This window comes from Hermetia illucens, chromosome 5 (assembly GCF_905115235.1).
Source record: "Hermetia illucens chromosome 5, iHerIll2.2.curated.20191125, whole genome shotgun sequence".
Lineage (NCBI taxonomy): Eukaryota > Metazoa > Arthropoda > Insecta > Diptera > Stratiomyidae > Hermetia > Hermetia illucens.
The window spans coordinates 24701958-24728441 of NC_051853.1; the positions used below are offsets into that span (position 1 = coordinate 24701958).

General features: G+C 45.2%; 1 protein-coding gene across 4 annotated transcripts in view; it reads right to left on the bottom strand.

Moving 5' to 3' along the window:
- LOC119657591 (E3 ubiquitin-protein ligase Ubr3) overlaps nucleotides 1–26484 on the bottom strand; it is a 114962-nt gene that overhangs the window by 87860 nt on the left and 618 nt on the right. For 3 of the 4 annotated variants that reach the window (XM_038064573.1, XM_038064572.1, XM_038064570.1), the window contains exon 2: nucleotides 25487–26296. In XM_038064573.1, coding sequence (XP_037920501.1) covers nucleotides 25487–25832 — 346 coding nt within the window. In that variant the 5' untranslated portion in view covers nucleotides 25833–26296. Of the gene's footprint in view, nucleotides 1–25486; nucleotides 26318–26484 lie in introns of those variants that run through there. The other variant, XM_038064574.1, reaches the window with a different exon arrangement.

The window sequence follows — 26484 nt, forward strand, 5'->3', positions numbered from 1 at the left end:
TATATCGTTGCCAGGTGGTGACTGGATTGACGAATGATTGATACCCCATTCCCATTCGTATGACCTACACATAACTAACATCAAGTTCAAGCCGTTTTTCGGATGCTTTGTTTCCAGACCATTATCGACTTGTTTCAATTGAGGGACATAGACCCCCATGATCTCCATCGAGAATGTTCACAAATTGTTTACGGACTTCTGGAAATGCAGAAACGATAAAAAATTTGTTTACCCAACATATTGCGCTTCCTGAATATTTACAAATCGATTGATATTAAGTGTAATTTTCTGCTTATTATTCGTAGCATGTTCCACAAGGGTGCACTGGACAGTTATTAGCCACAAGCACTACGGATTTAGAATGAAAACAACCTAAAACAACGAAAACAGCCTGGGGACCGCGCACAAGCTTGCTTTGTGAGAAGAATTCCAAGATAAACAAATATGGCCAGGAGTCGAGACCAAATCAACACTGTGAAGTGATGTTTATCATTGATAAGCTTGTAAATCAATTATCTTATCTGCAGAATGAAAGTAGAGCAATTGCCGCTGTCTGAGATTGTTTATGATAAGCCAATCTTATCATGGATTCGATATGAATCTATTCTCAAGATTTCTAGCTGTTGTACAGGAGTACTTGCTGTGTACAGGCTTTTGCAATTACTCTGCAAAATTCACGAGTACTGACTCAGCATTTATAATGTTGGAAGCAAAGGATCCAAATCAACACAAGACTTCTTACTAAATAAGCAATACTAACCAAAAGGAATATAGTGAAGCAAATGCAAAGAATTAATAACCCAAAAACAGAATAGAATTTCGAAGTAAGTTTAGGTCTAAAAAAAAATTGAATGAGAAAGAAAGTCAAGCTCAAGAAAGTTTAAAATTTGTAGGCTTCAGAGAGTGTTTGATATCCTCGACTATAGCAAATTCAAAAAGTCCCTTGAAGAAATCCGCAACCTTGACAGGTAAATCCGCCAAAGAATTTTAACGCTATATGCTTACAACCTTCACAAACGCCTCCAACATCGAATTGAACCCTGCCACGTTCAGAGAAATCAGAAAAACTTACCTTCACCTGACCAAAACAACCCAACAAACACCAATCCCAACCCAAATCATGCAAAGGCCAACATCCTAGAAAAACACTTCCTGCAAACGCACCACTGCAGCAGGCACATTCGCGACTAAGTTTTCAAAGCCAAGGTCAACGAATAAAATTCCCGACTCCAATCCACTCAACCAGTTTGTTACATCGAACATCGTCAATTGTGACATCGAAAAATAAGAAACCAGTAGGCTCCGACAAAATTCCATCCATGGTCCTAAAAAGTGGGCTCCAAGTATTTCCACCTTCCATTTCCACACTGATTGCCAGAGGGCTCGTATAACTCCCATCCCGATAGTTGCAAGCCTATCTGCATCTTCCTCTGCTAAGATCTTCGAGCGGACAATTAATTCCATTATCGACGAGCACAGTGACTTCAACTATACACTTCCCGACTTCCAGTTCGTCAAATGGCTTAACCACTCCGTTGAGCTCGAACATATTGCGCTCCTTGTGTTTACAACGGATATTCTTTTCGGTATTAGCCGGAAGATTCTAATCATAGCTTGCCTCCTAAACCTAAGAAAAGCTTTCGACTCCGTATGCCAATACGAACATGCTTTTAAAAACAATAACCGTTGGCGAAACAATCCATATCGGATCAGGGCCCTGAAGTGTGTTAGAGCACTTCATTCAAGACCATAACGGTACACTACAGTACACTATAGAAGGCAATGTGGTGAGCATCGAGCCCACCCGAGATTATTACCCTGATTTGACTCAAGCACTGATTCACAGCTGAGTCGACTGGTATCCAATATCCAGACACGATAACAAATCCCTCTGTCACCAGTGAAACTTGAACCGCAACCTTCCGCTACGAAAGCCCAGCACTCTAACCACTTGAGTCATCCGGACACATGCATGCTTTTAAGTTTTCCGAAATTCTCAACTTTCGTCCGCACCTCTGTAAGCTAATCCTTAGCTTCCTATATGGGCGGAAACCCCAAATGAATATCGAACAACACCTTTCTTCTCCATACACTCCCTATGGTTCAGTCCTTTCAACCACCTTATTTTCCCTGTTCACCGCTGACCTTCCCAAAACGAGCCCTTTCCGTAGTCCTGTCAAAATCCTACAATACGCTGATGATCTGATCCTTTACACATCCGCTAAAAATATTTCCTTCGACGTCTGAATTCCTACTTGAATGAGCTGGAAATTATCCCTTAATCCCCGAGAGTTTGCAGTAATATACGGATCACGCCGAAAATAAGGAGAGTCATTGCTATCCTTTCACACAAACTCCATGACACACCCATTCCATCTGTGAATGAAATCACTTACCTAGGGGTGACCATGAACCCGGGGGTTTCCACGTATCTCATATTTCAAAGGGACGGAATCGTTCAAACGATGCCTCCAAATCCCTGTATCCTATCCTAAAATGCAACACCCCAATACCCCAGAAAATTAAGCTCAGCACTCTAATATATATAAGAACGAGACCATTCCAAATATCTTTCTAGCCAGATCCTATATGATTCCCGCTAAACTCCTCCGATCGACACTGTCTTCGTCCGTTACGCCATTAGTTTCCTAACCAACCATACGGGTCGAGAGCGTTAAAGAAAACCTTTTTTGTACTCGTTTCAACTCCTCTTACCCCTACCACCCCGAAGTCGCCTCTTCGAATCCCAAGATAAAATAGTTTTCTAGAGCGATAATTACTCCCAGCTGGGGGTATCAGCACCAGGTTTGTCTTTGCCATTAATTTTTCAATGCCACGTGTTCATCATCATCATCAACGGCGTAACAACCGGTATCCGGTCTAGGCCTGCCTTAATAAGGACCTCCAGACATCCCGGTTTTGCGCCGAGGTCCACCAATTCGATATCCCTAAAAACTGTCTGGCGTCCTGGCCCACGCCATCGCTCCATCTTAGGCAGGGTCTGCCTCGTCTTCTTTTCCTACCATAGATATTGCCCTTATAGACTTTCCGGGTGGGATCATCTTCATCCATACGGATTAAGTGACCCGCCCACCGTAACCTATTGAGCCGGATTTTATCCACAACCAGACGGTCATGGTATCGCTCATAGATTTCGTCATTGTGTAGGCTACGGAATCGTCCATCCTCATGTAGGGGGCCAAAAATTCTTCGGAGGATTCTTCTCTCGAACGCGGCCAAGAGTTCGCAATTTTTCTTGTTAAGAACCCAAGTTTCCGAGAAATACATGAGGACTGGCAAGATCATAGTCTTGTACAGTAAGAGCTTTGACCCTATGGTGAGACGTTTCGAGCGGAACAGTCTTTGTAAGCTGAAATAGGTCTCAAAGTTGTATTCTCCTATCCTTATTCTTCTTCGTGTTTGACCAGTGCGGTTTGATGTTGTTGGTTGATTCGTCTTCGGTGGTGACGTTGCCACCATATATTTTGTCTTGCCTTCATTGATGTGCAGCCCAAGATCTCGCCCCGATTGCCGCCTGCTCGATCTGGATGAAGGCAGTTTGTACGTCTCGGGTGGTTCTTCCCATGATGTCGATATCGTCAGCATAGGCCAGTAGTTGGGTGGACTTGAAGAGGATCGTACCTCTTGCATTCACCTCAGCATCACGGATCACTTTCTCGAGGGCCAGGTTAAAGAGGACGCATGATAGGGCATCCCCTTGTCGTAGACCGTTGTTGATGTCGAATGGTCTTGAGAGTGATCCTGCTGCTTTTATCTGGCCTCGCACGTTGGTCAGGGTCAGCCTAGTCAGTCTTATTAATTTCGTCGGGATACCGAATTCTCTCATGGCCGTGTACAGTTTTACCCTGGCTATGCTATCATAGGCGGCCTTCAAGTCCATGAACAGATGGTGCAACTGTTGTCCATATTCCAACAGTTTTTCCATCGCCTGCCGCAGAGAGAAAATCTGATCTGTTGCTGATTTGCCTGGAGTGAAGCCTCTTTGGTATGGGCCAATGATGTTCTGGGCGTATGGGGCTATCCGGCCTAGCAAGATAGTGGAGAATATCTTATAGATGGTACTCAGCAACGTGATACCTCTATAATTGCTGCACTGTGTGATATCTCCCTTTTTATGTATGAGACAGATTATGCCTCGTTGCCAATCGTCAGGCATTGATTCGCTGTCCCATACCATGAGCACAAGTTGATGAACCACTTGGTGTAACTGGTCGCCTCCATATTTAACCAATTCGGCTGTAATTCCATCGGCTCCTGGCGACTTATGATTTTTTAGCCGATGAATTGCACGGACTGTTTCTCCTAAACTTGGTGGTGGCAGTATTTGTTCGTTGTCTTCAGTTGGCGGGACCTCCAACTCGCCGATGTTCTGGTTGTTCAGTAGCTCATCAAAGTACTCAACCCATCGCTCTAATACGCCCATCCTGTCGGAAATCAGATTTCCCTCTTTGTCTCGGCAGGATGAGCATCGAGGTGTATAAGGCTTCATCCTGCTGACTTGTTGGTAAAACTTCCGCGCCTGGTGCGGTTGCTCCCTGTACTTTTCTAGTAGCCACGTGTTGCCCTTGAGTAAATGCAGGGGCAGGTCCTCCTTGCCTCTTGACGGAGGGAGTATTCCTTCCCTTTCTTCCATTTTGCTCATAATAATCTCGCTAAGTAGGGAAGAACGAGGGTTGCCCATTGCAACTTCTGAGACTGTCTTTTATAATAGAATCACTCCTTGAAAGTAAAATACGTTTCACTCATGCACAAGGAGGCCAATTGCAAATATTAACGAACGTCTTTCTTCCACTCAGATGAACCTTGCCTCTTTAGGAGTTCTTCTTCCAGGTAACCCAGCGTCCTCTTTTACAAGAATGCTAGGAATACCGCCAAGGATACAAGTGTCTCGTCGTTTTCTATTTCCTTCAAATTCTCCGCGGATCCGTTCAATGAGCTCTTCTTTGTCTTCCATGCGTATTCGCTGCCGATATAGCCTTCGATTCCAGCCATTTCGCTAGTTTCTGGGTTGGAAATTTTTTTGCGGCGATTATCCCCTTTATATCATTTTCAAGTTTATAGATTTTAGACAGGCACCTGATCCTCGGAAGTGCCGGATTGCAGATTCGCATCGTTGATAGGTTATGTGGAATAAATATACCGAGTTTGCCCCAATTTAAAAGATATCTGCTCTTTTTATTTATTTTTCTTTAGAATTTAAATGAGAAATCTGATTCAGAATTTGCCAAGAAGATTGATGGCTCTGATTCTGATATCTCTTCTATCAGTGTGAGCATAGGTAGAATGTCATCCCTGGCTCAGGGACATCATTTTGTTACTAAATTCAGCTGAATATTTTTATAGTTCCATTGTGGTTTAAGCTATATTCAATTTCGATATGTGTGCCACTTCCGCAAGAATCCAAAGGTTTTATAAGTTCGCTATCCCTGTGTTTCCAAATCTCCCACCAGGCGTGCTCTTTATGAGAATAAGGGAATGCTCGGTAGATGCATTATAGGCACGCATATGTACGCATCCGCAAATGTGCTGGTATGGACATACTCATGTACCCGTGGAAAAGTGAGTCAATCAAGGTAAGTAGGACCATCCACCAAAATATCAGAACTCTCATGCAGGGCATTATCTTATATAAGGGCACTAGAAGAGAAAGTTACCCAAGAGTCATGTGACAAAGTCACGTAATATGTAGGTGACACCTTAACATAAAGTAGGGAAGAACGTAGGGAACGATATTAGTGTATCTTTTGGTGCCCAGCAAGCGGCCAAGAAGAAAAAAACTTTTTCACCGAAGAAAGCTGAGCCATCGAAGATTCCGGGGAAAGTTGGAAGTTTCTCGGTGGAGTTGGGGAGTGCGAACGAAAAGCACTAGAACTGAAGTCGACATACCGGGAGGTTGATTGTAGCGATAAAAGGCCTAAAAACAACCAAAGCTATTGGCATGCGACAATTAAAAAGGCTCTGTTCAACCTCTGCAAAGTATTCACCGAAATCCTGAAAAACAAATTAAAGCCCTACGCAAAAAAGAAAAGCCATTGGAGAGTACAGGTCGGCTTCAGAGGTGAACGTTTAATAATAGGTCAGTTCTTCACTGTGAAATCGCCAATGATTCAAACGAGCATACGAGAAACAACATCGATCGCAACGTACTGTACCAAGTTATGCTCCAGTTTCGAAGCAGAACAAATCCATGTCACAAAAGCAGCGTTGGCGGACTCGAATCCCAGTTCTCTTCAACTTGATACTTGAAGGACCAATCAGAAAAATCCCTATTGTTAGCAAAATCAAATTGTTTCTCAAATCCACGCAAGTGTCAGCTTCCACCGATGATATCAATATCTTATCGCGCTTCCTCTTTGATGCCGAAGAAAGCTTCGTAAAACTCGACGATGGAACGAATAACATAGGATTATATGTCAATGAACGAAAAGCCAAGGTCCAGCTGGATGAAACCGCTCTATCAAAGCGTCAAAAGGGTTTCGTCCTCATCAGGAAATATACCATGTAACTAGCACTCTACATATTACTCTACGCAGATGAAGTTTTTGAAGTCGATCAAATTTAAAATAGAATCCTTAAAGATGAAGGAAACCATGCTTCTGATGACCCATCCGCGATATGAGAGCAACTGACGTAATATCTGAGAAAGAACGGAGTCCGGCAGAGTTGCTCTTTGCTAATAATATTTTTTCTTTTCGTACCACTACCTTAGTTGAAGGACTTGAATGTCTTGTAGATAAGGCGAAAATGTCAGTGGATAGGTCATGCACAGGAAACGAGCGACAACTCCATTCCAAGAGTAGGTCGTGCTAGAACTGCTGGAAATAGAATGGTGGAAAAAGAGTAGTTTTCCGGAAAATAACGAAGCGCAATTCCACTTCACTCTATGAAGTAAATAGATAGACGTAAAAACTGAAGAGAAATTATCACGAAAAATACTGAATCAAGAGAACATTAAGTACAATCAGTGAATTTTATATTAGCAGCGGAAGGAATGATCAAAAAGGGGAATTACGAACGCTTAATCAAAAGAGTTTGAATTCCCATCACTTGAATGAGCCTTCAACGTAGTCGAACGTCGACCGATTTTCGGCATTACTACAACGTCGGAATTTGTATTCCGCTCGAAGGGCATCACAGATTTCCACAGTGGAAAGAGGGGAACTAACCAGAAACCCAAATAGAGGGTTTAGGCAAACCAAGATGAGAGAAGAGAAGAAGACAGGGAAGAAAATTTTGTTAAAATAGCCCAATTACATAAATAATTTTCTTAGGTACTATTCGATTTAATCATTGAAAAAAAATATTAAGCGCCAACCAAATCGAAAATGTGGTGTTTGTGATTGCGATTAACTTTGAATTGGTAGGCGAAACAAAAATTAACACCGTATAATTAGGATGTATGGGAAGACCGGAGAAACTTCACTGTTCACCATCTGAACTCACATAATTTGACAGCACTGAATGCTACAAGTACAGGGGAGGAGGTGGAGGACTATATTGAAAACATCTGTCGGGTCAGAGTACCGAGTCTCACTTGCATCTACATATGCGGTTTGAAACCTATTAAGCTTCGTTCTATTGTACTTCTTGGTCAGCACTTGCCACCAAAAGAACATAATAAAACGCTAGGATGAAACGTGTCAAAGTTGTGTACATCCAGAGAATCCTCGTCGGCCGAAGTTCCCATTTCTTCAGAAAGGTCATCTTCCACTCGTAAAAGGCTATAAGGCCCTTTTGATCATCAGTTCTGTGTTCAGGCGCCAATTGAACTTAGAATCCATCATCACATCCAAATACCTCAAACTGGAGGCAAGTACCAATCTTTGTTCATTTAGCGGAAGGTGGAATTCGGACACCCTTATTTTGGTAATAAATAACATCAGTCCCATTTTGGTTGGACTTATGTCGAGGTAGGATGTGATTTAGTGTCCACAACATGAAAGAGGTGAGGCTGTTCTTCCCGGACTCATGGCCGCACCTGCCGGTTTTTGGTATGAAAACGACGCGCACGCGTCTCTCTTCTGAAGCATGACTGGTGTGAAGCCATCTAGGCCCGGAGATTTATATGTAGAGAAGCTGTTTAAAGCCCAGCCGATTTTATCCTGGATAATTACCGATCTGACAATTTCACAAAAGTAGGGCTGCATACCTTTCAAGAGGCGCTTTGACTCACAGCCCTCCCCGCTAGCTTGGAAATGCGTACGGATTAGTAGCTCCAGAACCTGGCCAGAACATTCCGTCCAAGAACCTTCCGACTTGTTAAGAAAGAATGGAGTCCTATGTTTCTTGATCAGAACCTCACTGAGTCCCGCAGACCCGATGGTACTTTCAATATTCTGCCAATGGTCCAGCCAGAATCGCTTCGTGGCAATCTTGATGCGCAACTTATACTGTAGTAGTACTTATACCTATAGTAGATGTTGAAAACCTTCTTAGCCAACTTCCTGAGGTTAGACAGATCCTCATTCTACCATTCTCTGGTAATGCCTTCTTCATGTATTTTGCAGGGCACAAGATTTTGAAGGCAATTTCGAATACCTTTTCCAGAGCCTCGACCTTTGGGTCCAGTCCATCATGAAAGACCCATTGTCGATTAGTAAAGTGATAAAAAAATTGTTTCCCAATCGTCATAGTTCTTCGAAATAGAGAGACCGAAGGCTGGCATATGGCCTCTGTTGCACACCAATATGATTGTCTTGATAATAAAGCTAAAGAGAGACTCATTCTTTCGTTGATTTCCAAGCTACGGCAAGGCGTGCTACGCTTGATCTTCTTTGCTGCGATGTTGGCGTCAAATGTTGTGGTTCTTCTGGTGGAACTAATCGGCTGTGAGCCATGTAAGCCGAGGAGATGTGCACCCTTAACTTTTCTGAACCGCACTTTATAGTCCACCCGTTCAGTGCCTCCAGGCACTTTCCATTTATTTACAGTAGAAATCGTTGGTGTTCACCCAGAGTTGCTCTTCCTTGATCATTATCTAAGCGTCCATAGGGATCCGAGGAGGATTTGACAAGCTTGTCCTTATCCATACGCATCTGTGGTAACCAGATGCTTGCAACCGGTTCCGCTGAGGATCTCGGCGCATAGGGCAATCTTGAGCCCTTTATTATTATTATTTCCGAGTTATCACAATCTCGGCAGATGCCGGATTTTACCTAATACTAGCACTAAGTGCCAAGCATTTAGGCTGGAACGATCCTACCTACCTAAAAATTAAAGGAGCGCTGGTGGTAGTGGCCGGTGGTAGGTCAATGGAAGACTCCGTGGAGTACTCCTCGCAACATCGAGCACGTATGCAGAATGGTGTACTTCTGCATGGTTTGAACTACTGTGCGAAAGTCCCAGGACATCAAGTGAAGCCGTGAGGGATTTAGGTACAATACCTGTAGCTGATAATATTATGAGAGCTAAAACCACCCGCTCGAGACTCCAAATTTCTTTGCATTCCCGAGCCAATGGCTCATAGTTCACTTTCTTCTCCACATATTTCCGTTCAATGTTGCTAATATGGGGGATAGCAACATAAATAATATACGCGGAGCGGCCCGTCTTTTCAATTAACAGTACGTCAGGCTTGTTGCGTGGAGTATGGCGATCAGTCAGAACTTGCCGGTCCCAATACATGCTATGTTTTCCAGATCGGTCTTCGTCCACGGCAATATTCCGAATGCATAAGCCAGTGGAGGGAAAGCGAAAACATTCACCGCGCTTATTTTATTCTTCCCCGAGAGATGCGATTTCAGCACCAGCTTTACACGTCCCAGGAATTCGGACAGCAGAGCATCCTTCAGATCACCAACTCGAGCATGGATTCCTTGCAGAATTCCTAGGTACTTCTGTACCTAGGTCTGTCTCGGTCATAGCTGCAATGTGGATGTCACCAGTGCTATGTTCGGCATGCGGCTCGTGATGACCTTTGCGGATGGCTTGGATTCGACATTTGTCTAATCCAAACTGCATCCGAAAATCATGGCTGTTCATTATTCGCAACACTTCTAAGATGGTCGTCAATACCAGCATACAGCTTGATGCCCTCTAGCTTCATTCAGTAGCCATGAAAGGGGGTTCAGTGCCATACAAAACCAAAGGGGACTCAACGAATCCCCCTGGAAGATGTCCCTCCGCATACGGATGGGCTCTGAGATATAAGCACCCTCAGATGTACGCACTGATAAGGTGGTATCCCACCCTTCCATGACTGTCGCCAAAAACTTTATTAGTTTCGGATCAATGCGATACAGATGTAGAATATTGATTAGCCAAGTATGTGGAACGCTATCAAAAACCTTGGCATAATCGATATAGCAACTAAAGAGGTTTCTTTGGCTTCTAGTTGCTTGTCCTACAACTACCGAATCGATAATGAGTTGCTTTTTGCAACCCCTTGACCCAACTCGGCAGCCCTTCTGCTCCTCGGACAGAATGTTGTTGATCTCGAGGTGCGCATTGACCCTTCCACTAATAATGGACGTTATGAATTTGTAGAGGGTTGGTAAGCAAGTAATCGGTCTTGTATCTGCAGGGTCCTGCTCCCTGTTCTTCTTAGGGATAAGGTAGGTAATCCCCGCGGTGAGGAAAGGTGGAAATTCCTCCGGCCGACTCATGACCTTATCTATACTGTGTGCCAACCGACTGTCCTCCAGAACTGAGCCCCTCCAGTTTTTCGAGCTGCTTATGGCTCTTCGAACTTCCTCTTCGATAACATCCGCAAAATTCATGCCAGGCGTATTGGCATGGCGAGTGCCTTCGACGGTCATCCACTCAGCATGCTGGGCGGGTAACCCCCAAAGTCCACCCCAATACCTTTTTGCTTCCATCACCGAAAACTGTACTGTCTGGACTCTCTGTAGGGATTCGTTGGGAGATCTGAAAAGCTCCGCTGGTTCCTCGCGAATGGTGCATTTTGGATCAGTCTAGCAATGTCCTGCCTTAGTGAGTCCCGCCGACGTTCCAGATGAATTTTCCATGGTGGATTTCTTCGGTTACTCAAACCAATAACGCGAAACCAAATAAATCTTCTGACCGTGCAATCTGAAAGCCGTAACTGCACCACAATACTCAAGTGATTGTAGTTGCAGCAGTGCTATCATATATCAGCACACAGCCGAAATGCAATCTCATCATTGATTTGAGATAGAATTCACGGACTTGCTGGAGATGCATAGAGCCTGGGAATACCTGGTCTATGCAAAGGATCCATATCCGAGAATTCTATACACGCTCTTTGGAATTCGTCCCGAAATTCAGCAGAAACTTCAGCTGGACGGTGGAGAAGAGTGCTTCGGCGACCACTGAAACTGTTGCCTGCAGTGCGGCGTGGTGTGGTTGATGTCGCCGCCTCTGCCCCCATCGACTCTCGGTCACCAGTTTCCCCGATGACCTCAAGTCGAACACGCTCCCTGATGACCGCCGGGATTGTGTCACTGCGAGTAATAAAGCGGTACTGGTCTGCGACTCGCTGCACAGTCACATGCGTGAATTGCGGGAAACACTCGACGAATCTCTGGTGCAACAAGGGGCGGTAAGATGTTGTACCCGCCCCCGCCGTTATTTTGTAGTAGGAGCGGATGATGAAGAGGTCCATTTCTTCAGTCCACTTCATCCGCTGCCTACGCGAACCTGCTGAAGTGGTCGCCACAGATTGTTGTGAAACAGCTGTAACAGGCGGAGCGATGCTCGTAGACGTCGAACCGCCCCACGACTAGCGGTTTCGACGTCGTGCTATGCATTACGGTAGCCCGACCCAGTCACCCAGTCAGACGACTCCCGCCAGTTATCCGTACCGGACCTTAAATTCCTTCTTCTTCTCATAGATAGATTTGCATTTTATACCTAACTGCCAGGTGTGCGGATAGCTTCCTCAGTGAGTAATCTGCAAGACTGTTCCTGCACTTTCCTCACCTACCCCCTGAGACGCTGCGTTGGCGTACAGCCATTCAGACTGAAGCTATCTATCCCTCCTCCTTTCACAACAGGGCTTTGGACAGGCTGTGAATTATTATTCTTAACAAGACGCATTTTAGGGCATAAATGCGAACAATGAGACTCGTAGGGACGACGCTTAAGTAGATAATAGGAATAAGAGAAAGCAGATTTAAAATACTACTGTTTTAGGTAACTTCTAAATTTATAGTTACAAAAGGCTAAAATCTCAGTGGCAACAACCAACAATTTTAATACTTAAATTGCCCACATGTATGACTCCTTCCCTGAGCGAACTATTGGAATTATGCTATTAAATACTTTCAAAATCATTGTGAAAATAATGACCCAGTTTAGAGAGTATATCATAGTGCCATAAACAGCAAATTCATATCTCGTAACATACTACGATGAAGGAACCTGGAGAAATAAGTCTTCTATTGTCAACCGCGAATATGTTATCGCATTAACTTTTAATACTCGTAAAAATGAAGTATATTATTCAGAAATAACATTCATAAGCGCTTGAACAAAGGAAGAAGTTTTGAAAGCACATTTGAATAAGACTGAATGCATGTAGTCTCAAGCGCATTTACAAATTTATCTTATGACGTAATAAAGACACATTTTCGTTGAATTTGGAGCCAGTCACTTATGGAATTGTCTTCCTGCTCAATAAAAACAAAATTGCTGAGAAATCATTTGTATATATAGCACTGAATGCATTTGGTGTCCTAACTTCCGCACTACTGCCTACCCTATAAAAATGCTAACACCAGAAAACCTACTCTCTGAAATTATGTTCTCCATCACGTATTCGGTTCAAGAAGCACTTCGACACCACCATCAGATAAACATCAGAGGAGAATGGTACATCTTCGACCGAACCACCTGTTATCGGCTTTTATCTTTGCAGGTAGGCAGCAAACAATAGAAAGTGAAATGTGTTTTCCTCGGGTGCACATATCCCTCTTTTGAATGTACATTTCAACGCAGGATGATGAATCAGGATCAAATTACGAAGAGTGGAGAGTACATTTTGCATTCTATTTGGGACAATGGCATGGAAAGACCGAAAGATCTTTGTTGGAATTCTGGTAATTTGCCTTCCATCATTCTGTCTTGTAATAAGTGCGAAACTATTCCTGGAAGAAAAATGTCACTTAGGATCCTTTTTTCGCAGGAAAAATATTGCATAGCTTTGTTGAAAACTAGAATTCATCATCCCCTTCTAATTAACTTATGAATAAATCAAATGGGCAAAGATATTTAATGCATTAAGCAAACATCCCTTCGTCGAAATAGTATATGGGGATCAAAGAATCATCGAAGTCTCCTATTGGGCTTTATTTTGAAAGGTGGACACGCAAGGAACGACATCTAAACACGATAACTAACTAATGCTGAACTGGTTTGGTCACATACAACGAAAACCAGCGTACAAGACCGGCGTTCATCTAAAAGGCGTATACCAGCTACGCCCAAGTTCAATCTATTCAGAAACATATGATTGAGAGCTGAAATGTAATCATTTTGTCTAATCAGTCGATTTCCGCATATTCGATTGCAATAAGCTTTTTATTCATAGACTTTGCATAGTTCGCGCATTATTAATAGGCGCATAATCTTGTTCGCATCTAGAATGTACGAAGGGGCAGTGGTTGACCTTGCACCTTCCAGAAGATGGCAGTCATTTGGTCAGGCATCTAATTAGAATGATTTTACGCAGGCAAATAAAATTGGTTTATTTATTATTGTCACGTCTAACTTTCATTGCATTCATCAGATCTTGGGGCGAAAAGAGGAATTTATGATATGGAAATCGATTGGGAAACTCGATATGAATTTTTCATAACAAATATTGAATCGGATTCCATCATGTCATTATTGAGGAAAAGTCAGTCTCAAGATATTTATTTTCGAGGCAAACCTATCTAGGAAAATCTTTTTTTGAGGCAAATGGTTCAGATTTATGCCACTAATTATATTTTAAAAAGATTGAGAAATGTGGTCAAAGATAATTATGGAGCTGTTCAGAAACAAGAATTAATTTAATCCCCAAACAATCCTTTATTTAATTGGGAACCAATCCATTTGGAATCCAGTGCTGAGCGGATGAGCCAAAGAAGCCCCCTTCGATCAAAACTCCTGAACCTGGGGACACTGGGACCGGAAACCTTACCCACGAGTATTGGACCTCAGGTAAATCGCCTCCTTACACCCCGCCTTCGGGCATATCATCTCCGAGCAAACCACAACGAGAACCTTCATTTACATCCGAGGCTATTGAAGCCGATGGATGCGTTCTTGTATGGCGACGCCAATCCATCAAGTTGCGATAGGGAGCGACATGATCAGGAAGAAACACCTCCTGGATCGTAAGGACCAATGTGAAATACTCAATGGAACATTCATAAGAGTTTTAAAGATGGCGAGAGAGATCTGTATCGACTTGCTAAAAGCCGTAATAAACACACACAGGATATCGAACACTTCTGTTGCGTTAATGCCAAGAACGGTACTTTGCTTACCAACCGTCGAGCCGCAACGGATAGATGGCGAGAATACTTCGAGCAGATTTCAACTGAAGAATTTGCTCATCCTCCACTTCCACAATCATTGCCGACATTTGGAGCAGTTCCACCAGTCAGCGCAACTGAAGTCGAGGAGGCAATAAAACAAATGAAATCGGGGAAAGCCACAGGACCTGACGACATCTGAGCTCTGGAAAGCGAAGAGCTGGAACCCAACACTGGCTCAGTGAATTTTTTAACCGGGTTATTCAGGAAGGAAGAACACCATCTGACTGGCAAGAAAGTACCACTGTTTCAATATGGAAAAAGAAAGGTAGCCCAGCAGAATGTTCAAATTACCGTCCGATCCGGTTACTTTCCCATACCATGAAGATTTTTGAACGCATTCTTGACAACCGTATTCGCGAAATCGTTGAAATAACCTTGAATCAAGCCGGATTGTCAAGAACTGCGGAACTATTGACGCAATACACGCTGCGCGGTTACTCATGGAGAAATAACGTGAGAAGCATCGCCCTCTTTATATTGCCTTTCTGGATCTAGAGAAAGCGTTTGACCGTGTACCACACGAACTCATCTGGTATGCTTTACAGCAACACTTAGTGCCAGAAGAACTAGTGCGCTAGGTTCAACCGCTCTACCACGATTCGAAAAATAAAGTTCGAAGTATGGCGGGTGTATCAAAGCCGCTTCGTGTCTCTGTTGGTGTTCATCAAGGAAGCGCCCTCTCACCACTCCTCTTTGTTCTCGTTATGGACACCGTCACACGGGATATCCAACGTCCAGCGCCCTACAAAATGCTTTATGCAGATAATGTTTTCCTAGCATCTGATAGCAACAATGATCTCGAGCAGCTTGCCCAAAAATGGAATGATCGCCTCATGCAACACGGTCTCAGATCGAATTTAAACAAAACCGAATTTTTGACGACCGATCCCCATGAAACAGGCACAATCACTGTTAGCGGCAGTGATCTGCCCAGAACTGAGCGATTTAAATACCTCGGGTCAACGCTATCAGTCAATGGAGAACTGTGTTATGAAATTGCTTCACGCGTTAACGCAACCTGGATGAAGTGGCGTTCCACAACCGGTATTCTTTGTGATCGACGTATCAACGAACGTCTCAAATCAAAAATTTACCGCAATGTTGTCCGTCCAGTCGTTCTCTATGGTTCTGAGTGTTGGCCGACTATAAAAAACAATGAACGGCGCCTTGAGGTAATGGAGATGAAGATGCTACGTTGGACTAGTGGCGTCACACGTTTAGATCACATCCGAAATGAGGATATCCGCGATCGTTATGGGGTAGCACCGATCGTGGAAAAGATGCGAGAGAAGCGTCTTCGATGGTATGGTCACGCAATTCGTGCAAACAAGAATTCACTTGCCAAGATTGGTCTGAATATCGAAGTCGATGGTAAGCGACCAAAAAGCAGACCTAAACAACGGGGGCTTGATACGCTAGATGGGGATTTGAAAGCCTCGAGATTGCACCCAGATCAGGCATTCCATAGAGCCAAATAGACTATTAAAATATCTACTAAGGCCCGAACTGGAGAACCTCAACCTGGGTAATGAACTCACTTTTTTCAATGCGGTTGGTCGAGAAGTTATTGACGTCTCGGTGACATTTCTCGACATAAAGGCTCTCGTTAGAGAGTAGCCAGTGTTGAGCAATATCACGCCTTCCGTCTTCCGACTATGGCCGGCCCATCCGCGGTACTACAGCCCAAATCTACCCGCAATCGGAAGAGGAAGGCTCGGCAGAAGGGAACTTCGGCCACTAAGGAGGGGGGACTGTCAGAACCTTCTCCTTCACCCTTACCGGGAAGAGCGGAAGAACGGGAAGCTGGTGATGAAGCACCTTGGGAATGAAGACATGGACGTGGCTGTACTATTTGGCGCGCTAACGTCCAGAGAAATCGGACGCAAGGAAGCGGAATCTCCGGCGGAAGGTGGGGATAAACTGGAAATCCCGGTAAGATCCACACTGGACGCACCAGACTCTTCTGTCAGCGGTAATGCGCACAAAAAGTGTAAGACCAACAAATCTGCTGTGGCAAACGCTTTATTGTGCTCCGCACCAGGGATTACATCCACGCGTCTCGCGGGGATTAGGACCGGTGTGCCGGGAGGAGATCAAATCAGCGAGAGAAATCTCAATGAAGCTGGTCCCTCCCATAGGAATACGGAAACGAAGGCGGGAAGGAAGAGAACGGATGCGCAAAGCTGCAGCCTCTGTTCTGACTGCTGCTGTGAGAGTTTCCTCCAAGGATGGCAAAATGTCAGAGGGACAATTTACCATCATCTGGATATGCCTGTGGAAAAAAATGCTGGAGCCTGGAACGAAGCCACGATTTAACAATCAAGGTTTTCGCGATGGGCTTCTCCATTTGGAGTGCACTGACGAGGCTGCCTTAAAGTGTCTCCAGCAGGCAATCCCGGCTTTGAGTTCCGGCGGTCGGCCCAAGTTCACTATTGTGAATACTGAACTACGCAGGAGAGAACATGTCGGATGTTGGTTGCCGGCCCCTGCAGAGGACATCATCCGCATGCTGGGTGAATAGAACCCGGGCATGGACTTTGGACACTGGAGGGTAAAGTTCATGAGTGCCAGGAAGGACAAATCTACAAACGTGGAGGATTTCAACTTGGTATTCGAACTGGACCAAAAGAGTCTGAATATACTCAGAGGAAGTTACCACCTAGTGCTCTACTTTTTCCTAGATAGATTGAAATTCAGTCATATCAGGAAACTGTAGGGCATCATCTCCATTTTGAGAGCGAAGAACAATGATGGTTTTCGACTCACACAATATAGAGCAAATTGCAGCATCTTCGGTACGCTCTCCCACAATGGAACTGAGGATAGTGCATACAGGGGCGGAACTCCCGTATAGGGGCTCGCAATGGTGACGGGACTACAGAGTGAATCCTACCTGCTAGTAACTTCTCCTACACCTTCCAAAGTACAGGCGGAAGAAAGAGAGCCCAGAGACGTGAACGGAACTGACTTGATGCCAGTTCGAGTGATCAAATCTATGCAAACCGGACACTACAAACCTTGGGGGGATTTCCCCTACATCTTTCTGGTGCAAGAGCCGTGGGTTCGATTTAACAGAATGTGTGGCATTGGGTCAATAAAGGGAGCTAGTATCTTCTACGACGAAAGATTCATAAGATCGACAGCTTGCGTCCTGATGTCGAGACGGTTAGAGGCAACCATGCTGAGACAGTACTGTTCCCAGAACTTAGCTATGGTCATCATACAATACCAGATAAATGGCGAGAGGAAGAACATCATAGTTGCCTCAGCTTATTTATCCTATGATTCGTTGTATCCTTCACCGACGCAAGAGCTTAAGGATCTGGTGGCGTATGCAAAATCAATAGGTTGAGATGCGAATATTCAACATATTTGTTGGGGCAGTAGCAAATGCAATCCAAGAGGAGAGAAGCTATTTGGTTTCATCAATTCAGCTGGTCTTATGACTGCAAACGTAGGGTGCGCCCCCACGTTCGTGGGACCGAGAAGAAGCGAAGTAATTAACCTAACAATCAGAGCCTCAAAAATGTTAGAGTTGATTACACACTGGTGAGTACTAGACGAGGTCTTACTGTCAGATCACCGATACCTAGAATTCAATCTGACTATTGCGGGCGAATTGTCTGCAATACAAAGATGGAATCCTAGGAAAACGGATTGGACAAAGTTCAATGAACTTCTTGGCAATAAAGTACAGTTCCCTAGGCGACTAGGGACTCCTTTGGCGCTGGAAGATGTATTGAAAACTCTGAACTGCACACTTTTAGAGTGCTATGAAGAGGCTTGTCCTATTTTCCGAGACCAAAGCGGTAAAACGATTCCTTGGTGGAACCGGGAACTGCAAAAACTCAGCAAAGCAACCAGGCGACTGCAAAAGCAATAAGGAAAAAGGCTGAATATAAGAAGTTCGTAAAATGTTCGAAACGAGACTCTTTCAGAGAATACTGTGAGGCACTGGAAGGTGTAAGAACGCTTTTCAGGCTGTGCAGAGTCCTTGACAAGAATGAGTCGGTTCCTGCAACCCCTCCAACATGCAAGTGCTACAGGGGGAACTGGAACACTGCGAAAACGTGAGAGCTGCCATACTCTCCTTTGAACATTTAAAAGCACCTGGCATGGATAGCATCTATCCGGCAATGCTAAAGGAGGGTATGGAGTACTTAGAGCGACCTATAAGAAATATTTTTCGAGGATGTCTTGCTCTGGGCTACGTGCCTTCCTCTTGGCAGAAGGTTAAGGTTAAAGATATAATACAACTTTGAATGGTGAATACGCGATGAGGGTTTTCGTGAACATTAAAGGAACTTTTGACTGTCACAGACGGACCTTTGCCTCGACATGGAGACTCAGGCCTAATGTCGTAATGTGCCATGAGCACGACATCCGGCGCAACTCTGAATACATTACTCAATTTGCAACCCCTGGATATATTAATTCAAAGCACTGCAATGAGAACAGTTCATAGACTAATTCGATTAGATCTATGGGGAAACAACAGATGTGGGGGGCACAGAGCATTGGAAGAGTTACTGGGAGAACTGAATCCAGTTCTTACAATCCCTTCCGATTCTCGTGTCCCCATACATCTGTTTGGTAGAAGATATGAAGAAACTGGAAAGTCCCAGAGGAATGCGTGGCGGGATATACGGAAGTCTTCTACATCGATGGCTCAAAAACAGAAGAGGGTTTTGGAGCCGGAGTCTACCTTTCGAATAAAAACGAGAAGTGGGCTTTTCCTTTGGGACAATATGCAACGGTTTTTCAAGCCGAAGTTTATGCGATCTTAAGGGCGGCAAACTGGGTGATTGATCAGCGGTTGAAGGGCAGGCGCATCTCAATCTGTAGTGATACCAAAGCTGCATTCAGGACGTTGAGTAGTCCTTCGATCATCTCGAAAATCGTTCGAAAATGCAGAAACCGTGTGAACTCTATGTCTATATTCAATACGGTGGAACTACTTTAGGTACTTGGTCACTGCGGAGTAGAGGGAAATGAAATTTCGGACGCTTTAGCGAAAGAGGGGTCAATCTCCCCTCTACCGGGACCGGAACCAGCAATTGGAGTATCAGTAACTCTGGCTAAGTCTGTCTTCAAAAACTGGGAACAAACTTCCCACAATGACAAGTGGCAGAGTGTAAATGCTGCTCGGCACACCAAACTTTTCCTGCCAGAACCGAAGTTTATCTTTTCGAAAAGCAAGAGGACTTGCAGGGGTATTGTGGGCATTCTGACAGGCCATAATTCACTAGCTGGGCATATGTTCGGAATAGGTATTACTCAAGATGATACGTATCCTTCCTGTAATTAGGAAGCAGAATCCACGGGGTATTTCCTGTATGAATAACCCGCCTATGGACGCATCAGGCATCAGATCTTTGGTTTAGATGTTCTCCAGTTGCGACGGGTAGCATCACATCCGCTAACGGGAATCCTGTGATACGTTAATGAATATGGAATATTTCGTTAGATGAAGTGGCGAGTACAATGGACCAACAAGGCCTGAGCGCACAGAAACTGTAGCTTCTCCCCCACCACACAGTCAGACACACCTGGTTTGTGCGGAAAGCGGTCCACAAACATACGTGCGCCTGTTCAGACGGGAACACTTTCAACCAAATTGACCACGTGCTGATTGAACGCCCTCACCTCTCAGCCTTGATGATTGACAGAACGTATAGGAGGCCAACATAGACTCGGACCAATATGTCGTTGGCATAGTGCTCCGGGCTCGAACAGAACACAACACAGCCTTCTGTAACACCTAGAAGAGGGGAATGAATGCCGTAGTAATCGCAGCTATCCTGGAGATGAAGCATTAACAAATGATCTTCACAACCACCTGAAGAACGTCATCATTTATACGGCTACAAACATACTTGGCCCCAGCCACAAGAAAAGTCCGAACGGCTAATTCGACGACGAATGTAAGCTAGCAACAGTAATGTTGTATTCTCAAAGAACACGGGCACACGCAGAGACTTATTATGAACTCCGTCGAGTGGAGAAACGATTTCACAGGCGGAAAAGGAAGCGCCCGAGAGAACCAATAGATCTGTGAACTCGAAAAGTACAGGGAGCAACCGCACCAGGTACGGAAGTTTTGCCAACAAGTCAGCAGGATGAAACCTTATAGATCTCGATGCTTATCCTGCCGAGACAAAGAGGGAAATCTGATTTCCGACAGAATGGGCATACTGAGAGGAATGGGTTGAGTATTTTGATAAACCGCTCAACAACCAAAATATCGGCGAGTTGGAGGTCGTTGGAGTAAATGCTGCCACCACCAAGCATGGAAGAAACAGTCCTGGCAATCCATTGGCTTAGAAACCATAAGTCGCGAAGAGTCGATGCCAGTCCTTTTGTATTCCTAGGAGACCTAGTTTCATAGCAAAAAAAATTCGAACTGTTGGTCGCGTTCGAGAGAAAAATCCTCGGAAGAATTTTTTGCCCTTACATGAGGATGGACGGTTCCATAGCTTACATAACGACGAAAGCTATTGAGTGATACCACGACCGTCTGGTTGTGGATAAAATGCGGCTCAACAGGTTGTTGTGGGCAATCCGTATGGATGAGTGGTGACAGCCACAACCTGAACGAGGTGACCCTACTATTAACAAAGCGCCACGGATCTAGGCTGTGGAGTAGAAAAACACCTCCCCCAATCCAGGGGTCATGTGAATCGTGCCCATTGGATAGCTTGTAGTCGGGGGTAAGTGACTGTATTCGAACGGAGCCTCAGTGATACCTGGTCGCCTGAGTGAATAAGTTAGACCTTATCGTGCTACGGGGGGCTATGGCACGGTGGACCTCCTAACCCCCATACTCGTGGGAATCAAATGAGTGCCAGCAATAAAAAGAAAAAAACTTAAACGAATAAAGCGGGACCCCGTACCGCACACAAACTGGCTAATCAGGCGGAGGCACATCTCCTAAATACTGAGAGCCAGGTGATTACACCCAAGAAGGAAGAAGTTGGGAGGTCAAGCAGTGGATCCAAGGTTAACATTGGTATACTGCGTGGATAATAACTAACAAAAAGCAAGGACCAGCAAAAGCACGTCTGAGATAAATATATCAGACGTCAGGAAACAGACAGGTCTCAGTGGCGCAGGTGCTATTCCACGGTGGCAGGCGACAGCATTCTGCCTGACACTCCAACAACAAAAGGGGGAGAAAGGAGAAATGGAAACTCGCAAAAGAGATATGCTCAGACGCTAGGCTAAGATGGGCAGTGGGAACTTTTAAACCACTGAAATCATCCGGAGTAGATGGCATTTTCCCGGCACTATTCCAGAGAGGCCTAGGAATCATCTTAGAGTCTCTTCTGAGGGTGGTAAGGGGAAGCATAGCACTGGGATGCATACCAAGGGCATGGAGACGGGCAAAAGTGGTCTTTATTCCGAAAGCGGGTATCCATTTCACCCTAAATCTTTCAGACCAATTTGCCTAACATCGTTCGTACTCAAAACATTGGAAAAGGTCATAGACTATTATATTAGAAGTAACGTTCTAAAGCGTAATCCCTTATATCACTGTCAACACGGTTACCGCGCAGGAAGGTCAACTGAAACTGCTCTGTATAAGCTGACAGAGGTACTACGGGACGCCATAGAAACAAAAGAAATTGCACTGTGCGCGTTTTTGGATATCGAAGGAGCATTGGACAACACATCGCACACAGAGATACAAGACGCCCTGAGCCGCAAGGGACTGGGAAACACCCTGGCATTCTGGACGGGCAAAATGCTAGAAAGCAGGCAAGTATTATAGAAGTACCGACAGGTATAAATTCTATTGTCATGAACACTACTCAATGTTGTCCACAGGGCGGGGTACTATCGCCGCTGATGTGGAATATGACGAACTCCTGGACGTGCTAACAAATACTGGAATACAAGTCCAGGGTTACGTGGACGCCATTATTTTAATCTGTAGGGGCAAATATGAAGATGCCCTATGTGATAGAATCCAAACTGGACTAAGGGTTACTAGTGTCTGGTGCAGGAAGGTGGGACTGCGGATCAACCCAGCCAAAACCACCATAGTACCATTCATTAGGAGACGTAAAATTGATCAGCCAAGAGCCATAAGGTCACATGACATGGATGTGAAACGAGAAACAGAGGTCAAATATTTGGGAATTACGCTGGACCAAAAAATACTCTAAAAGACACGTGACGGAAACACTTGCCGGAAAGCCACAAGGGCCCTGATGACTTGTAGGTTCATAGCAGGAAAAATCGGGTTTCAGCACAAAGATACTACTTTGGATATACACCGCAATAGTAAGGCCAATGATTACCTATGGAGCGGTAATCTGGGCAGAAAGAACCGGACTCAGCACACAAGCCAGGGAATTACACAAGCTCCAAAGACTGGTTTGCAAGTGTATCAGTGGGGCAATGAGGACATGCCCAACGGCATCCGTGGAGATCCTTCTGGGATTAACCCACATACTGCACATACAGATGCAGGCAAGGAGGGCAATATTCAGGATGGCCGGTAGTATCAGTGAGGCGGCGGGCTGCCTAAACCGAAGGAAGATTGATATTCTTTCTACACGTTGGAGTAACAAGGCAAACTGGGAGACAGCGGATTAAACCAGCAACTGATTACTTGGTACACTGAAGAATCCCTCACAGTAGAGGGAGCGGTGTTATTGTTCCAAGGAAAATGTACTTCGAGCTAATGGGCAGCTACACTAGCATATTCCGGGCGGAAAGATACGCCATAGACAGATGTGCCTCCTATAGGGGGCAGCACATTGCTATTCTCACCGATAGCCAAGCAGCGATCAATGAACTTAGGTCCAACCAGGTGAACTCTATACTGGTATGGGAATGCCTTGCGAGATTAAATACACTCGGCTCGTCCAACAAAATCTGGATACACTGGGTTCCAGGCCATGCTGGGTTAGAAAGCTACGAGGCAGCGGACGAATTAGCCAAGAAGAGAGCAGGGACGCCTCTACACGAGCCAGAACTCTTCTCTGGAATCGGAAACGGTTTCATGGCTATAACTCTAAGAAATGAAGAGGAACGGTTGAGGGAATTATACTGGGCGGGCCTACCAGGGATGGAGCAGACCAGGGTGGTTATTGGGGTATACGAACTCATGCGCACAAAGGATTGCTTAAACCTTACCACAAGGAACCTCCTGTGGGAATTCTCACTGGTCACTGTCGGCTAAACTATCACCTAGGGAAGCTAGGGATATCTACAGACACTGCCTGCAGGTTTTGTGCGGAGTGTGCTGGAACCTCTATACACGTCCTGGGAAAGTGTCCGGGACTTGTGCAAAGTAGGTCGAGGCTTCTGGGAGAACACTTAATACCAGATGCAAAGGTGAAGGATCTGGAAGTAGGGAATATACAAAGGTTCCTGACGGTTATAGAGTTGCGAAATTTAGCGCCGATTAAGAGGTAATTACCGAAACTGAGGTCTATTTTGAGGCTAAAGACAAATCGCCCTCGAAGGCACCTATAATAGTTTTTTCAGCCCAATTGTTAGATAAGTACGTAACCCTCAATGTTCCGTTCGCCTCCTACTCGTCGCAAACCCCGATTACCTCTGACCACATTGAGTATCAGCAACTCACTGACCAACTATCCAAGAAATAACTACACCAATCACTAAAATATTAAAAATATCCCCAGAAATCTGGACTAAAGTAATTAAAAAATGAGTTGCAAGCCGAAGCCATGTTTTCATCAATTTATTAAATGCGATCCATCGAAACAACGCAAATTGAGGCATTCCGTACTGTTACACAAAAACCAACTGATTTTCACAAAGGAACCACATTAACCAGATACCAACAAGCAATTCAGATAGTTGTTGAGGCAGATCAAACTGGACGCAGACTAAAAAGATCAACCGTTTATTGTTTATAAAGAAAAAATTCTCTAAAATGAAAAAATCTGCCGTTGAGTTCGGTATGTTCATTTTAGAGCAAATTTGTTAGGTAACAGGTTTCTAATTGATTTCTTTCTGGTAGAACACGCCCAGGGTAGAGACCTTCAAACGATTCTTTGGAATAAATGGAATTTTTTTTTCATCATTTGTTGGAGAAGGGAACTTCAAAGTTTATTATCTGACCCCGCAGTGGAAATATTTTGTTGAATAACTTGAAGATGGTGCCTTACTTCGCGACTAGTTAGGGGAGGAGTCATGTGTATTGGGTAAAATATGCTAAAGTTGTGCAATTTGGAGCCACATTTGCTTGGGAGATGTTTTGATTCAAAATAGTTCCTGATTTCGGGGTTAAGTAGTGGCTCAGATCCATTCAGGGCACTTCATTGACCGCTCGATTACAGCCATAGCGTGCAGAGCACCATCAATTGGTTAGCATAGATTCGCTTAGAAAGTCCCAGAGAAACTCTAGATACCACTGGCTAACTGTAAACTGGAGAAATGAGCCTACAAATCCATTGAGTTCAGTTTTCCCGCAGAACGTGGTGATAAAACAACATTCACATGAGTTCAATGCTTTATCGAATTTGTATCGACTCGCGACCGAGCGAATCTGAATCCAAGTCGGATTGTTTTGGTTCCACGCCTCGTCTCAAGACGCTGTCGCTTTGCTTATCCAAAAACTCGGACGGCTCTGCGCCAAAATAAGCCATTCCGCAAGCATGGAAGCGAGCAACGTGCTCTCAAAACACGACGCAGTACACCTCGACGAAAGCTCGATCGCTGGCGAGGTCACGAAGAAATATCAAAAGTTCGTTGAACCGCTCGAGCTGGAAACAGAGCTTGCGACGGACGGACTGGCATTCGGGGCCGCCGCTGGAACGTTACAAACACGTGAACCAGCTCGAGGGATTCACGCAGGCGGCACGACCAATGGCAACCGATCAGTCACAGCCGCCGCAAGAAAAACCCCGAGACCGACACAAATTGCGGCCGGCATCGATGCCACCGCGCGAAAGAACGAGAAAATGTTTTCCTGCGCTACTCACCAATGGATGCGAAATCATCAGGTGTTCGTCCGCCAGAAATCAGCCAGCGAACCCACTCGATGGAGTTGGAGTTGTCGATCGGCTGTTCGGGATCGAAGAGGTAGTCCATGACTGCATCCAGCTCGGGGGTAGGACCTCCCCGGGAGCATTCGGCGCTTATGTACGAGCTGGCCTCCTTCCGGCCGCGCAACATGATCCTCCGAGCCGCGCTGTGGATCGATTCGCCCTGGCTGGCGGATCCTTCCAAGTCAAAGTAGAGGCCGCTAGCGCCGGAGCCGCTGCCGAACTCATCGTCCCAGTCGCCGGGACCGCCGCCGTCGTTGCCACCACCACCACCTGAGTACATGACTTTCCGGAAAGCAGGTGCACTTAACCGGTAATTTCTGCAGCACTAATTGCTCGCTGGAAGCAACACTCACGGGCCGCGGTGGATTTTCACTCTTCCGGAAAATTGATTTCTACTCACACAACACCGTCCGCTCCGCACACCTAGATCGTTTCGCACGCCCGGCCAACCGTCCGGTTGCTCGCTTCGAGCCGCGGGGTCTAGCCCAAATAACAATTTCACAGATTTCACGATTTTTTTCACGAGGACGAGAAGCACTTCAGGAACAGCAACCTGACCAGTTGCATTTTTCACACACTCGGATTTCTCCTTTGCCCGATGCAAATCTAACTTGACGAGGCGCTGCAACAACGCTGGGCACGCGAGTCATTGATCTTGATCGTTTACAATGCAACAAAACGCATTCGATAAAATTCCCACGAGTAATTTTCAATATTTTCGTAGCCTTGTCGATTTTCCACTTCCTAAACGAGAAAGACACACACAACTGGAGACGACCATCCGTCACTAGCCGGTGCACGAACCACAATGACACATTGCGAACGTGCACAGGGTCCAATGACAGCTTGCGAGGCCGAAACGCGACGCGAGCAATCTCCGCGCCGTCGGGTCACGTCAAAGTGCGTCGCACGCGTTCGCAATCAGGTGTTCG